At 50.0% G+C, this 16,297-nt stretch overlaps 3 protein-coding genes and 1 long non-coding RNA gene across 4 annotated transcripts in view; 2 read left to right on the plus strand and 2 right to left on the minus strand.

Annotated features, from left to right (window-relative positions):
• LTBP2 (latent transforming growth factor beta binding protein 2) overlaps positions 1-2,607 on the plus strand; it is a 69,915-nt gene extending 67,308 nt beyond the window's left edge. Inside the window, exon 35 of the mRNA XM_083863950.1 lies at positions 1,746-2,607. Within this exon, the coding sequence (XP_083720076.1) occupies positions 1,746-1,912 (167 nt within the window). The 3' untranslated portion in view covers positions 1,913-2,607. The remainder of the gene's footprint in view (positions 1-1,745) is intronic.
• Positions 2,608-3,262: 655 nt separating this feature from the next.
• Positions 3,263-5,337, minus strand: NPC2 (NPC intracellular cholesterol transporter 2). Its single transcript, XM_083864219.1, has 4 exons — positions 5,217-5,337; positions 5,027-5,134; positions 4,659-4,831; positions 3,263-4,061 (listed from the first exon to the last, which is right to left on the minus strand). The coding sequence occupies exons 1-4, from the start codon at positions 5,299-5,301 to the stop codon at positions 3,975-3,977; spliced, it is 453 nt and encodes a 150-aa protein (XP_083720345.1). The 5' UTR covers positions 5,302-5,337; the 3' UTR covers positions 3,263-3,974.
• Positions 5,338-8,648: 3,311 nt separating this feature from the next.
• Positions 8,649-9,487, minus strand: LOC310911053. Its single transcript, XR_014590439.1, has 2 exons — positions 9,293-9,487; positions 8,649-9,202 (listed from the first exon to the last, which is right to left on the minus strand). It is a non-coding gene; the product is annotated as an uncharacterized lncRNA (long non-coding RNA).
• A 74-nt stretch (positions 9,488-9,561) lies between these two features.
• On the plus strand, positions 9,562-10,932 carry ISCA2 (iron-sulfur cluster assembly 2; the record flags this gene model as incomplete). Its single annotated transcript, XM_083863355.1, has 4 exons — positions 9,562-9,647; positions 9,807-9,975; positions 10,114-10,229; positions 10,422-10,932. 4 exons carry the CDS (start codon positions 9,562-9,564, stop codon positions 10,594-10,596), a joined length of 546 nt encoding a protein of 181 aa, XP_083719481.1. The 3' UTR covers positions 10,597-10,932.
• Positions 10,933-16,297: the final 5,365 nt, after the last annotated feature.

Raw genomic sequence — 16,297 nt, forward strand, 5'->3', positions numbered from 1 at the left:
TTTTTATGATGGCTGGAACAAAGCCCGTGTTAGCTGCTCCAGCCAACTTGACTGGCTTTTGTTTCCTCTGTTGATAAGAAATAGACTGACATTCCCCATTGTTTCCTGCTAACATATTTATGGAGCCTTTGCTTGTTGCCTTTTCTATGCTGAACCAACTAGCCCTCATTTTACACTGGAGCCTGTTTTTTTCCTTTCAGTTCTCCTGCTTGGTTCTTAGTTACCACCATATTTTTACCTTGCTGACTTCAGGCCTTTAGAATACTCCTGCAGCTGCTGCAGCACTTCCCCTCTCACTTACCTATGGTAACAGCTTACCCATGCCCTCTAAGGTGGGCTGTGTGTCCCCACCCCTGCCGTAGTTGGCAAACTCCAGGACTTGGTACAGACTGCTAGCAACACTACTCTGTTACTTCTGGATTTTGGGTCTCTCTGGGCTAAAATGTCCTTGTTTCATTTCTCCTCTCAATTTGGTGGCCAGACCAGCCTGCCTGCTCTTTCAGCTTTTGCTTTCCCTTGCTTCTGAGGCTGCAAAGCACATCTCCCTTGGTGTGCCTAATTTCTCCTTGCGCTTCTGAGCAAGCCATCCTGTTCATGGCAATGTCTGGTCCTGAGGTTTAGTGTGAGTTCACAGTGTCAGTTCAACGACTGGTTTGGCTGTGTGTGAAGACTGCCTTGTTCCTCAGGCTCTCTCTTATCGTGTTTCCCCCCTCCACCTTCTTCCTGTGACTGCTGCACTTTATCTTACCTCCCTGAAAATGTTGCTTCCAGAATCCCTCCCTGGGGCTGTACTTCTCTTACTTTGTCAGATGGCCTCCTCCACCTATGCTAGAGATAATCCAAGATCCCTGGGATGGCAGAGAATTTTGGTCCTTCCAGGGTCCATTGGCTACTGCTGGGGCCTTTTCTCTCCCTTGAGTGGCCAGCTGAATCCATCAGTTGCTCCCCACTCCCTGCTGATCAGTGGGGGTTGAGTCTAGAGTTTGTGGCGAGAGGAGTTGGGCTTGCCTTGGTAGTGAAGATTTGGACTCTGCACATCCTGTGGGTGCAAACAGCAGTGCTGGTGTACATGGGTGCTCTGTCCAGCTCATGGCCCCACCACAAAGTGGCATATCTCAGGCAGGGTGTCTGGGTGAGTACGTGTAGCAGAGCAGACCTGTCACAATAGGGCAGCTGCTGTAGGGCTCACGTGCACACTCCAGCCTGATGAGCTGGGGAACTGAGCCCTTTGGCACAATTTTCAGTTTAACAAAATAAGCCATTGTTTGTGCAGCACGAAGTCCCTCTGTGTTTTGGTCCTGAAGATGATAATCGGCCTCTCAGGGCCACCATAATTTGCCTGGTTGACCTTGTTGGATCAGAAAAGTGTATTTTCCAAGTCTAGAAATGGCCTTTTCCCCAGATCTTAGGCTATTACAACTTGTTAGCCAAAAGCTGCTAACCAGGGGGTGTTACCAGCTGCAGAGTTTGTAGGGGCTCTTATCTGGTCTACATGGGGCAGGGTTCAGTACTGTGCTGGAGGATACTGGGGATGCCACCCTTGGATACTACAGATGCTCTGCTGATATGCTGAGGGCGTGGGAAGCAGGTGGGATCGCTGTGGATATCCTGAAGGTACTGATTGGAGACAGGGCAGACAGAACCTGTGTGGGAGGGCCAGAGGGGACAGCAGGGGCACAAGGAGATGGCTGTGGGCAGGGACTACTCACTGTGCCACCAGCTCAGCCCAATCCTTCTCCTTGCAGATATCAACGAGTGTGAGGAGGTGGGCAGCCCTGAGCCCCTGTGCCGAGGTGGCACCTGCGAGAACACAGAGGGCTCCTACCGCTGCCAATGCTTGCCAGGCTACGTGGCCCTGGCCCGGTCACACCACTGCGTGCCCCAGACAGCCCAGAACCCTGCAGCTGCGTAGCTCTAGGACAGCAGGGGTGAGGGTCCTCCCCTGCGCATGGCTCTGGGACCTGGGAGCACAGAGAAAGGCCTCCTGGGGCTGTGGGTGCTTCAAGGCTCTTTGTTCCTTCCCCTTCGAAGTGCACAGCTTTCCCATCACCTCTCTCAATAGGTCAGGGTTGAGTTCCCAGCCTCTGCACCCCTCTTGGCCCTTCCAGCTCTTGCTCCTCCTGCAGCAGAGCCCAGCCCACCCCACCCCTCAGCACATCACATTGCCCTGTGTCATGGAGACTCACAGGACACCTTCCCTTGCCACACAGCCCCAGCCTGTCCTCCTCACCCTGCCAAGAAAGGGGGTTCATTTCCCTGCCACTGCTGCACTGACCTAGTGACAAGCCTTACCCACACTACGGATGCTGGCCCCACTCCGTGTGAAGTGTACAGCCCCCAGGCCAGGGCTTTAAGATGGGGGTTCCACCCCAGCTTTCTAAAGCTGCTGCCTAACCTTGGGGCATGGGAGAGAGGCCTGAGGGGCCCCAAGGCCAGCTTTCCCTGTGGCCTTTAGCCCCACACTTTGTGTCCCATGCTGGCTGGGCAAGGGGAGGGGGAGGAGGTCCAGCTTCCTTTTTGTAAAGTTGTTGGTGGTTATTTTTTTTTTAACCGAGTCTGCTGGAAACTTCTCTCATGTTGTTAAATAAAACATTTATTTTGGGCCCCTGTGGCTCAGGACACTGGGGCTTGTCAGAACTGTGCTTGTCTTGCCTCTGCCAAGGGCAGAACCATCCCACTTGTAAGCCAATTCTTAGCCCTCACAGCTGGCACATTGCTTCCTTCTGCTCCCAAGCCAGAGCAGAGAGCTTTGCCAGGCCAAATCCCCAGCCCAGCACCAGCAACAGGAGCAAACTTCAGTCACTCAAAGACAACACAGAAGTTGTAGCTCTCCACACCCTGCCTTATTCTCACCCAAAGGGGCTGCAGTTCTCATATGAGAAAGTGTAGTTACTGCAGTTGCTAAGAGCTCTCTGGCAGGTCTGGGAGTTGATTTTCCAGCCCCAGAGCCCTCAGTATAAAGACCTTTACCTGTGGTGTAGCAAGCAAGGCTATGTTCTATGCCACCACCTCTTCAGGGAGCCTTTGCACAATTTCAAGCCTGCATAGGACTAGTAACGCAGGAACACAGCCAGACATTGGCAGCTGGATACTGGCAACAGAGATGTTTGGCTACTTTCATGTCACCCACACTTAGGCGAGCATACCACCTCTGTTCATGCCTTCAGCTAAGAAGTAACACCAGCTGAACCCCAGCTAGAAGATTCCCAGCCTCTGTTTTTCCTCCTGATCCTCTTCACTCACAGAAGACAACACAAGCAGATTTTGTCTAGGCTTTATTAAAAGGAAAGTTATAAAAAGAGATTCAAGAGCTCGCAGCAGCTCCAAGTTAGTAGTAGTGCAAACCATTGGTTAGAGAAAGAATCATCCCTGCAGAGACATTGAACACCATTTGGCTTTGCATCCACAAAAAGGAAGTTTCCCCAGCTGGAGTCCTGCTGGCTTGAGCAGAGGCTCAGGACATAGCAGGCTGTCAGCTCATGGAAAGACTCCTCTCCTTCCCTCTGCTTCAGCTGCATGGATAGCAAATGCAAGTCCCAGGGGCATACTGATCACAACAGAGCAGGAGAAACACAGGAGGGTGGATGCAGCTGGCATTCTGGAAGAGGCACTGAAGGGTTACCAGGTAGCAGCTTAGACAATAGCCAGGTTCATCGCTGAGAAATTCCTTTGTGAGGACAGACAGTTCCACGTCTAACAGATAACGTGCCTCTGCAGAGCAGCTGGAGGATGATGCTCAGTCACTCCTGAAGCAGACACTGCTGCCCTTTCGGATGCTAGAACACCCCAGGGGTGTCACCTAAACACAGTAAGAGCACTCTGCCAGGGGCTGATCTTGCAAGGAACACAGTGCTGGCTGCTCAGAGGCTGCAGAGCTCTGAAGGAAGCAGTAAGAAATGTTTATTATATAAAAGAATTTGGCCTGTGTTGTTTCTGGTTTTCCCATCCCCAAGCCCTACTAATAGTAGGGCTCCTCAGCTGGTAATTTGCACTGGTATCTTCCAACAGAACAACATCTGGTCCTGGTCATCTACCAGCTCCCACTTCACAATCAGTTTAATCTGAAAGACAGAGGAGCAGAGGAAAATAAGAACATTCAGGAAATCTTAAGGCAAGGGCACGAGAAGAAAAGTTATCAGTTATGTGGAACAAGGAGGTCCTGGGAGCTCTGCACAAAGAGCACAGAGCTAGAGCCTTGCCCTTGCGTGCAGTAGGTGGGCCACACTCATGCACTGATTCCTGGAATACCATCTGTGGATGGAAAGGGCTCAGTTACATGATGCAAGAGACCTCCACACACTGCACTCAAATTCCCACTCCCTGAGAAAGTAGAGTGGAGACACCCTGCAGCACCCCCAGCTGAACTGCCCTCCACTGTCGAGCATGCCCAGTCTGGGAGCATTCAGCTGCATGCAGCTCTGGTGGGAAGCACAGCACAGGAAGATACTGGAGCAGCTGAAGCCACTTCTCTGCAGGTGGAGCTGTCCCAAAGTGGGAACTTGAAACTAGAGTCATACAGCAGAAAGAACACCAGACTGTCTATGGAGTCTGCTCTCTCTCACCAGAACATTACAAAGTGTCTTCTCTTAAAGGCAGGTGGTGAGACTACCCCAGTATAGGCAGTAGCTGGGAAGCTGACCAGCTGCCTGCATACTTACATTGGGGTACTCGCTCTTTACAGGGAGTTTATTCAAGTAGCTGTAGGAACGGCCCTTCTGAATGGGGCACTGGATCCCGGACTTGCATCCATCAGGCTCAGGAATAGGGAAGGGTATGTCCACGTGCAGCATCTCCCCGTACACCCGTGCTTTACTGCCCTGGCTCTCGATCTCTGCAAAACACGGACAACACACGTATACAACACGTGCCCTTCACATACGCCAGAGGCTGCAAAAACACAACTAAGGGACACTCTTCCTCCCACCCAGATCCTTCTCCAGCCACTCTTCTCTCTCCCACCGCCAGCAGCGGGACACAGAGGGGATCCCCTGCCCCTGCCCACTCCCGCTGGGGATGTGCTCCTTACTGCTGGCGAAGGTGACGTTGATGCTGTAGGATATTCCCTTGTGGAGCAGGCAGGGCTGAGTGGGGCAGGGGCTCACGTTCACCTCCTGGATGCTGCCGTCTATGGAACCTGCAAGGAAGAGTCGGGATCACTGGGCCATCTCCGCCTGCTGCTGCACTCCTCCCGCTGCCCCGGGGCCGGAGCCACTCACCGCAGTCAACGAAGCGGAGGGGCTCGGCCAGGGCGGTGGCGGCGGCGCCCAGCGCCAAGAGCAGGACGAGCGGGGACGGCACCATGGCGGCAGCAGCGGCGGGCACGGCACCAGCGGGCACGGCGGGGACGGCGGAGGCTCGGCGGGGTCACATGAGCGCGGCGGCCCCGCCCGCCGGTCCGCTGGGGCCCCGCCCGGGGGCCGGGCCCGCACCTCCGTGCGCTCCCGGGGCCGCCGGGGGAGGGACCGCCGGGGCCGAGGGCAGGGCTGCGGCCGGGAAAAGGGTGGGGGGAGCGGTGCCGTGACAGCGGGCAACAGACAGTCCCGGATGCTGGAGTACAGCTCTCGGACGGACAGACAGACAGACAGACAGACAGACAGACACACACACACACACACACACACACACACCGTCTCCAAAAGCGCTGCCACTGGACATCCCTACTCCCGGCCTGTCCTGGGACAGTCGGTGTCAAAGGCAGCAGCCGAATGACAGGCTCACACACAGGCAGTGCCACGGGCCGGGAAGCTCTTTTGCTGCCCCTACCGAAAGGGGGATAAAACATAAAGCCCACAAAGCTGCTGCAGTAGACTCGTCCCTGGCCGTGTTCATACACATCCCATACCTCGTGTTCTGCATGTTGAAAGCTGTTTGCATAACATGACTGCCAAGAGTTACATCTGCTGAGTACCTGGCGTGGCTGCCACCTTTCACAGAGCACACACACGTCAGTCCTGTTTCTCAAACTCCTGAATTTCCAGAACTCCCTGCTTTGGCTGTGGATGCCAAGGCAAACCAGACGATGCTTCAGAAACCATTTGACCGAAGATAAAATTTACAACTTTTCACCAATTTCACATGGTAGCAAATTTTAGCCTTGCTGGGTCATGTCAGAGCACAGCAGAGAGGCACGTGAGTGCTGATCTGGTAAGAACGTGGCAGAGCTGACACAGCGTCCCCGCTTCAGACCTCTGTGCACAGCCAAGTGACTCAGAGGGGACAGCCCACGCTTTGCTCAGGCCCTTTTGCAGACACCCTGCAAAAGGGTGTCACATCAGATCGGGGTGTAGGGCTTTTTAGTGTTTGAGATTTTTTTCGATTTCAAATAAGCATTTGATTTCCAGACACATGCACAGCAGGGTGCTTAACGCAACCCAATGAAAAAAAAATCAAAACCCTGCTGAGACTATGCCATGTATTTAACACTACCTAGCACTTTATAACTGACCCAGATAAAGGCTTTTCCTTGCCCATGGAAAGCACACCCTTCAAAAGGCTTCCCTTATCCCCATCCTTCAAGTCTTACAGATGGTAAACAAAGCTGCCTATCTGACTGCTGCTAACAGAACTGCAGTCAGGTCAGAGCAACACCATAAAGTGCCATCAGTCACACATTCACAGGATAAGCAGTGGTTGGAATTTGCTTGGGAGCAAATTCCAGAGTCCATTAAATCAGGATGCCTTCCTGTGAAACAACTCATCACATATCTGCTTCACAGATGCTTTTACACAATGGCAGTCACTATGTACATACAAGTCAACACATATTTCAAAGACTTTGAACTAAAAATCATTGCATATAGGATCAAAATTAACATATCTATTTCCCCTCTCTGCACCCCAAACTGGGGTAGTAAAAAGCCGAATAAGTGTAAGTCTGTAAATCTACAGCCAAGGCCTTTACAGAAGAAAGAAGCAGAAACCTTCTGCCCAAGGTTTTTAGCTGATATTGTACATAATCATGGTGTAGGTTTTGCAATAACATTACTAAAATTCCCCAGGGCAGCACAAGTATCTTGGGCCAAACAGACCTTGCTTTTAGGCACATGCCCCTTATGACACCTGATAACAGGCATAAGCCTCCAAATATAAGCTCCTCCTTGGAGCCAAATATTTCCTAAGAAATATTCAAATCAAGTTCAGCCTGGTCTCATTATTTTGCAGATGGAGGTCCTTTCAGATTACCAACATCACAGGAAGCTTATGCTGCAGTGCAGAAAAGGCGGAAAAGGCTAAGGAAGCTAGCAGACAAATTCTTTCTAGCAAGACTGATACTGGAGTTCTTAATTTTTGTAGTTTAACCAACTCTATTACACAAGGAAGAAGCCTGAAGTTCTACTTCATCAGCTATCTACACCTGATTAATCCAAATCCCTCTAACAGCACATCACTTGCTGCTCAGTAAACAGATGTGCTTTCAGGCAGTACAGCATCAGCAAATACAGCAGGCAGGTTCTCAAGAAAATCCACATACAGACACTAATCAATTTAACTGTCCTTTCAGCCAGAACATGCTCCTTTTGCTACAGATCGTCAGAATTCACATTTAAATTCATCACAACCACTCTTGCATTCAAACCATGCCAGAGGTTTTATTATCACCAGTTTCTGAAGCACTGAAAGAAGTTTTGTTTTCCCTTCAAAATAGATATAAGATAATTTTAGCATCATATTGCAGAAGAGAAAAGAGCAAAATATCTAGAAAATTCAACTCTCAGATAAATCTCTTTAATACAGTGTGCTTAAAGAGAGCTAAAGGAACTCCCCAAACCATGACACCACAAACCAGAATAAGATCAGAAAATCAAAACACAAACTTAAAAACAGATTATGTCCAGCTGTCAGGGATAAGATGATCAACAAAATCAGAACCCAGGAAGGAAGAAAAGCTAGACTGTATCTTCATGAGAAAACAAAGCAACCAACCATCCCTGTACCACATAGCTGACTGACGGAACAAAATGGCCAATGATAAAGGATGCAAGGGAACAACTGTTCTCCTTAGCTACCCCCACCTCCCCTTGTCACAGCAAGAAGTTGTCCCCTGAGCATGAGTCTCTCCTCAGCACAGCGGATTATTAATTATATTAACTGTGAGTGATACTAGCTGGCCCTTTCCTCATTCTTTCAGTCTGCAGTAATCATCTCAGCAATGTCCCAAAGACCCTTGAAGCTGTTTGCCACAATTCTTTCACTTAACACCTTTCTGTCACTTTAACACAGTAAAAATGAAGGCAACTCTGAAGTAAGTGTCTGTTTTTGGGGCTACATCCATTCTCCAAAAGGTGTTCACAGTGAATACAGCCACGACATGGAGAAACGCAGCAAGATCAATCTAATACACCCTATGGGAGTGAGAAAGCAAGCCAATGCAATATGGAAAGAAATCAGGCATGATCTCTCCTCGTCTTTTCTCCCAGGAGGTTTTCATGCCTTCCTCCAAAGCTGTCAGCTTTTGGGATGCCACATTGATTACAATCAAGGAACATCCCAATGTTTATATTTAAACATTCAGTGTTCTGATATGCCTGAGGAGGATTCAGCAACTATTGCAGGTGCCTGCATGAGTACCACTCCTGCTGGGACCCTGCCTGTGGTACTTTCCCAGATTTATCCTAGCACCATTAGAGCTAACCCAAGAGTAAGCAAAATTAAACAGCTCAAACCAGTCTTTATTTACATGCTTAGGGCAGAACAAAAAGCAGAAGCCCGTGGTTACAGAAGAATCACCCTCCTTGCAGCAGGATGGTGAGAAAGCAAACTGTGACAAGGTCCTGAAGTCCTCTGACAGTAAATCACTCCCTCCTGCTGGGATGACAGGTTTTCTTCCATCGGTCTTCCAGTCACCCTATGACTCTTCACAGGCTAGCTAGGGCTGAGGAACAGGATTCCTCCCCCAGAAGCACATGAGGAACAAAGAGATAAAGACTCTTCTAACCACGAGCGCATCCGTGATGGACTGGCCAGGCCACTGTCACACGGCAGACGATCAGGAGGAACTTAAACCCCCGTGGGAGGGCACCGTGCCCCGGGGGGCCGCAGGGGCCTGCCTGGAGCCGGCTGCGCCCTCCCGGGCCGGGGCCGGGGCCGGGGCCGGGGCCGGGGCCTGTTCCCGGCGCTGCTGCGGTGGGAGGGAGGGAGGGCCGGGTGTGGGTGTGGGGCTGAGCACAGCCGGGACAGGCGCTCCAACAACACTGGCCTCCACCTGTTAAAGCAGAGCAAACCAGAACAGCCGGGATCAGGGCGAAACCCTAAACCCCCTCATCCCTGGTCCCGTGTTTGCTCTTCAGCCTACCCAGCTCCTCTGCGGAGGCACCTTAATCCTCCTCTGGGTTCTGGTCGGGATAACCTTACGGCTAATCCCGAGACAAACACGCACTGACGGATAGCGCTCGCTGTTTATTTTATTACTTCACGCTGCGAAGGCCCCCAGGAGCGAGCAGCAGCTCCGTGCTTTGAACGCGGTAAGGCCCCGGCGGGCCGAGCGCTGCCCGTGCAGGGCCCGCCGCAGCCGCCCCGGTACCGCCCGGTGCCGCCCGGTGTGGGCGCGGCCGCACTTCCGCCATGGCGGCGGGGCGGGGCTGGGCGGCCATGGCGGCCCCGGCGGCGCTGCGGCGGGCCTGGGTGTTGGCGCTGGGCGGCCGGACGAGGTACCGTTCCCTTGGGCACTCGGCCCCTCGGACCCTCCCTCGGGGGCACAGAATGTTCCCGCTGCGCGGCAGGGGGGGGTGGCTGCAGGGGCCGGGCCCGCTGCCCCTCCGGCGGCGCGGGCCCCTCTGAGGCGCCCCTCTCCCTTCTTCCCGAGGCAGGCGGTGCTCCGCTTCGCTGTGCCCAGGCCGAGCGCTGCCCGGGCCCCCGGCCGGCCCTGCCCGCCCGGCCGGCTCTCTGCTGCGCTGGGCCTCGTCCCTCTCGGAGCCGGGCCCGACGGAGAGCGGCCCCAGCGAAGGACAGATCTTCCTCAGCGAGAGCTGCGTAAAGGTGGGGACTCTAGGAGCGAGTCTGGTGTCTCTGGGAAGGTTTCCACTGCCTGCCCTGCCGTCACGCAGAGGAGACGTTTGAGTGTTCACCAGTTTGTTCAGCAGGCCTTTTAATCCTCTTCCTCTTATTTATCTGCAGAGGCTGCTGGAGATCGCAGAAGGATCAGAGTTTCTCAGGCTGCAGGTGGAAGGAGGTGGCTGCTCTGGCTTCCAATACAAGTTTTCCTTGGACACAGTTATCAATCCTGATGACAGGCAAGGACAAAGGGGTGTCTTAGTGGTCAGGTGTTACTGTTCTTTGCAAAAATGGGGCAGGAGGGGTATGCATGAGATGATAGTATCTTGCATTGAAGAGAAGAAGCCTGTGAGATAAGGAGCACGTTGAGGTTGTGCTTCTCTGTAAGGTCTTTGGCACAGTTGATGGTTAATATGCTGCTTTTTTTGCAGAGTGTTTGAACAAGGTGGTGCCCGTGTGGTTGTGGATGTGGACAGCCTGGCCTTTGTGAAAGGATCCATGGTGGATTTCAGCCAAGAGCTGATCCGAAGCTCCTTCCAGGTGGTGAGCAACCCCCAGGCAGAGAAGGGTTGCTCATGTGGGACTTCCTTCTCTGTCAAATTCTGACTGGACTTAGCATGGATGGACACTGTTTGCAGACACTTTTGGCAGTCTCCAAAGAGGATTTATGTTTATTCTTTTCCCTGCTGCTCCCTCTCATCTCCCTTACCCTGTGACACAGCTGTTACACATTACTGCAGCTGTGTGTGTGTGTTTGCACTGAGCCTGTCTCTAAGACTTGTTGGCCTTCCCTTCAGAAAGGATGGAGTAACCATGAGTATGCACACAGGAGCATCTCCAGTGCCTTGTGAACCACTGGCCAGGTGATGCTGACTGGCCTGCCCTGTCCTGAATGTGGAACTACTTAACTATCTCTGCAAGAGAAGGCTGTATATATATATATATGTGTGTGTGTGTGTTTATTGAAAGTTCTTCCAAAAAAAGTCTATGAGCTTGATGGGTATTGCTTGTGCATTCACATGGAGGTAGAATCTAAGTTCTTTCACGCTAGTGTTTATTCCTTGTCTTCCAAGCAAGTGGGACTTGGAATCTTTCTCACATATACTGCTAGCTCTCTACTGCCCAGCTTACAGTGGGCTTTTCCAGATACTGTTCTCTTTTCTTGCTGAACAGGATTCACTTGGTCCCAGGAACCTATGGTGGCTTTACTGTAAGTTCCTGGAATGATGGTTTTTACTTGTTCAGAGTAAGTGAAACCAAAAAAATAAAGGTAGTGAAACCAAAAAAATTGAGGTAGGAAGAATTAACAGCTTATGTCTTTTATATGTAAAAAGAAGAAAAACCTTGTATATATATATAAAAATAAAATACACAGCTCTCTATGCTCCAGTGCTATTTTAGGGTGTTCCTAACCCTGAGTTGGAATTTTAGGTCATAGAGACTCTCAGATTTCATAGTGTGGTTGCTGCATGCTCTTGCTAGCAGGAAGGGAGGTTGAGGTGATGGAGACAAAGGAGAGCAGGAGTACTGCCTAAGGGTTCACAAGTCCTTCTGACTTAGAGTTCTCTGGGAAGCTTTTCCATAACTAGATTTACCATTTAGTCTCTGTCTAACATGCCTGTTTTGATGAAAGCCCCACTCCTTTCTAAGACTCCCATGGAATGAGAAGTCTAGAAGTTTCCAGAATAACATCCTTTTGATTAGTAATTATCTATAGTTTCTTATCTGCCACTAGATGTCTTTTAAGTCAGTGATTCACCTGCTTCTGGATGAAAGGAGAGATGGGGGAGCTATTTTTGTTCCCTCTTTTGTGTTTTATCTGATCATAACCAAATTGTTTAAGACTTGAGTCTTTCACGTGAGTGTGGGAGCACTGCATGACTTTGATCTTAAGGGAACTGCCTATGGCAAACTTTTCCAGACCATGCTACAGGCATTTTTTGTTAAGCTTCTCAAATGCCTTTTTAAACTATTTAGTAGTGCCTGTGTTCAGCACTGTTTTGCCTATTTATTTCTAGTGCTCAGAGCTGATAGCCAGCTAGTTTCAGTTTCATCAGCAGATGGTACTGGAGCTCGTATATGATCTGCTCTGACTTTGTCACATAAGGATGCACGTGGATAGGATGTGAAGCATTGGCTCTTTCAGTTTAGCCCTTTCCATTTCCTGTAGTCAACAGTCTGCCTAGTTATGTTGCTGTCAGAGAGAGCTGTCACATTTTGTAAAAGAGACTAAAAGAATGTGGTTAAAAGATTTTTCTAAACCCTTTCAGGGTGTTTTAACCCTACCTTTATCCTCCCAGAACTTGAAGGTGATGTCAGCCAGGACTGCCTTTGAAAAGTGTAAAACCTTAAAGCTTGTGTAGGTAGAATACATTAGATAAACTAAATTTCTTTCAGCTGGGATAGCTATAAGTAGGCTAGAGGAATTGCTTTCTGAACCAGGAATCCATTCTTGAACCATTTCACATAGACTGACCTAGGTCAAGTCTCTGTTGAGATCTTTTATTAGAAATAGAAGTGCAGCAGTCATGCTGGAGAGGTAGCAAACCAGCAGCTACCAAGGCTTTTTTTGCCCTGGACTAAAGCCAGCCTTCAGCCCCTGTAAACAGGCTTCATCTTGGATTACTGTTCTTGCTAAATGTAAATATGCCGTGTCTGTTCAACCTAGCCAGGTTCCACTTGCCTAAACTTACTCTGTACCGATGCAGTAGATGGAGTGAGTGCTGTCCACCCGGAGTGCTGCCCTTTTCAGGGGGTCTGCCTCTCACTCGAAGGGGCTGTGCAGAGGATAAGGTTTTGGTGCCCAGCAGTGTCACTTGCAGCGTTGCCGTGAAGCTTGCATGAGTGATGTGCTCTGCCCGTGGTTCTGGCAGTACTGCTCTGACTGCACTAGGTGGACCCCTTACTCCTTGGGACTCACTGCGCTGGACATATACAGGCATTCTGGGGTGAGGTTGGATTTGCTTCATGCAGATCCTAAGCAAGAGCAAAAGCTTCTTTGCAGCTGTCTGTTTTGGAGGCAGGCTGATATTGCTGCAGTATGGTAAAGTGCTAGGAGCTGGAGAGATTCCAGCCCATACACCATGTTGCTCTTGGCTTCCTAGTCCTGCTGCTTGGGAGAAGGTGCAACCTATTGGTGAAAGCTACTGGTTTTCCAGTTCCCACTAAGGAATGAGTGCAAAGGGCTGTCTGTCACCTCCAGAGCTGTCCTGGCTCTTTAGAAGTCTGTCAGTACATCAGAACTTCCGTCAATGTTAGGAAATTGGCTAAGGGGCTCTTGTTGGCAGAGAGGTACAACGGTGACCTGGGTGTATTTTGGTTGTGTAGGCAGAGAAGGCTAGATCTTGGTTCCTACTGAAAAAGCCTAACCTGTCAAATTTTGTGCACTGAATAGGTGACAAAGATGGCACCTCAATGTAGCCTGTGGGGCAAGAAGGACACAGAAGATTAGACAGGAGATTTGATGCTGCCTGGGCCATGAGGGGCTGCCAAGGCATGTCTGCAGGAGGTATGCAGTGTGGGAGTAGTTGGGAGCCCTTGTACTGAGACACTGAGAAGAAGCTGAAGGAGCTGGAGGTGCTGCCTTCACTTCATGCCAAATGAGAAACTGCAGTGGAAAATCTTTCTCTGCTCCCACATAAAGAAGGAGGATTCTCTCAGTTCACCCACCTGACAAGGAATGAGTGATCAAGAAAGATATTTATGGAAACCTAAAGATGAAACGTCAAGGGAAAAGGGCACAATCATCAGTGTCACTGACAAGAAGGTAGAAGATGGAATAGAAACTCTCCCTTTGGTGAGAGCTTCTGGGGGCTCTGTAGAGACTTGCTGGTAGATGACCAGCACATCCTCAGCTTGTGTTGCTCTGCTCTTCAGATCCAGTATCTACCATGGCCTGAGGGTCCCACTTCAAGGCCTCAAGCCAGGCAGTGGTAGGGAAATAGGAGATCTTGATTATTCCCTTTTTTTTAGTGGTTTAGAGATGTGCATGAGTGCTATACTTGTGTTGGGGGCCCCCTGTGTGGTATCATTTACTATGAAAAGCGTTTTGAGGTGAGTGGCTACAAAAGGACCAATGGCCAACCTAAGGTGAACATCAGGGGAATAACTGTCCATCTCACCCGCAAATTTTCATCTGCGAAATTTCACTAACCTCAGACCTTTCTCTTGTGCCATTATACATCTGTACAGAGCTGTTGGGTGAGTCAGGAAGACAACTAAGGTTGAGGAACCAGTACCCTCTGGATGACACCCACTGGGACTTCTGCTTCTCCCACACAGTAATGTAATTTCTTGCCACTTTAAGGGCTTGTCTGTATCCAGTACCTGGGGGAGGAATCACTGAACAGTGGAGGAGGCAATAATCTGAAGGCAGAAATGCATTAAAGGCGGATTCTCTTCTCTGTGTCCCACGCTGTAAAGGCACATGCTTTGTACCAAGCCTTCAACCTTAAAAACATTTCAAACATCTGGTGGCAGCTGCAAGTAAAAAAACAGAGTTTTTAGAATTGAGTTTTTACACTGTGAATAGTTCCACTGTTCACACTGTAAGATGGGACTGGTTAGTGAAGTTTATTGTATTAGAGAATATTCTGAGTTGGAAGGGACCCACAAGGATCATTAAGTCCTACTCCTGGCCCCACATAGGATAGCCCCAAGAGTCACATGTACCTGAGAGCATTGTCCAAATGCTTCTTGAACTCTGACAGGCTTGTTCTTGAAATCATTTCCCCATGGTGCTTAATCCAGTCTCAATCACCCTCTGGATGAAGAATCTCTTCCTAATATCTAATCTAAACCTCTCCTGACAAAACTTCATGTCATTTCCTTGAGTTCTGTCACTGATCACCACAGAGGAGATCAGTGTCTACCACTCCTCCTCACAAGTAAGTTGTAACTACAGTAAGGTCTCTCCTCAGTCTCCTCCGGCCTGAACAGTGACCAAGTGACCTCAGCCACTCCTCACACGGCTTCTCCTCAAGGCCATCAACATCTTCATTGCCCTCCTTTAGACACTCTCTAATGGCTTTATATCCTTATATTGTGGCACCCAAACCAGCCCCCAGCACTTGAGGTGAGGCTGCCCCAGTGCAGAGCAGAGCAGGACAATCCCCTCCCTTGCCCAGCTGGCAATGCTGGGCCTGATGCCCCCCAGGACAGGGTTGTCCCTCCTGGCTGCCAGGGCACTGCTGGCTCAGATTCAACTTGTCATCAACCAGGACCCTCAGTCGCTTTCCATGGGGCTGCTCTTGGCAGAGAAAAATTCAGAGCAAGTGTACTGTATTTCCTGATGAGGTGCTACAACACATGGTTAAGGACATGCTTAACCAAACATTGTTTCCACTAGCAAACACACCATCAAATTCATTAGCAGAGAACATGACAGCATGTGCAGTGTTTTGATGCTCCTTTTTCTTTGCCTGTTTTCATGAACACCAGCCAAAGCTCTCACCATGCTTCTCTGGAATGGACCATAGCTGCCAGAGAGACTGGCAGCAGAGGAAGAGACAGCCTTGTGTAATGGTGTGTTTGATATAACTGTCAGCCAGCCTGGATAAAGAACCACAGTTCAAGGACACGGAGCATTTGCAAAAATAAACTGCAGCCACCTGTATTTTATCAAACTTCTCTTTGGGAAGCTTTTTATTGGCTTCCCTGCCCCCGCCCCCCCTGCCTTTTTTTTTTTTTTTTTTCTAAAGGATGAATCCTCAAACCAAATGCCATTAGGGGCTAGGTAGAGGGTTAATGGTGCAGTTCAGATCCTGCTGGGTTCTAAGGAATATGTTTGCTCTGCATGGTTTCCAAGATTAGGCTGCAACTGGCTTTGATCTGTGCAGATACCTGCCCAGGAAACAGCTCAGTAGATCATGAACTTTGGGTTGGTTTAGTATCCAGCTGTGGACAGGAATATTGTGTGAGTCAGCTGAAGCTGTTCATGACAGTGAGATGGGCCATTACACCAAGGCTGTGGTTCCGCAACCCATGGGGAGCAGTTTGTGTGCAGTGCTTCCTGCCACTGGCCTTCCCAGAACTTGTGTGGCTCTTAATATCTCCTGCTTGAGCAATAAGAGTTTATGGTCCTAGTCTTTGTTGTTGATTAGAACCCAAGTTTGTGCCCCTGTTTTAATCAGTGCTCATTTACCTTTGGCATCCTTCAGAGGAACAGAATGGTATGTCTTTCAGTTGCCATGGAAACAGTGAGACTAAATGCACATTTCCATGGCAACCTGCCATTATCTTCAGCTCTATCTGTGGGTCTCATTTTCTGACCATGGGGGTGGGGTGGTGAAAATGGAACTTCATCTCT

Source organism: Zosterops lateralis (genome assembly GCF_965231275.1).
Source record: "Zosterops lateralis genome assembly, chromosome: 6".
In the NCBI taxonomy this organism is placed as follows: domain Eukaryota; kingdom Metazoa; phylum Chordata; class Aves; order Passeriformes; family Zosteropidae; genus Zosterops; species Zosterops lateralis.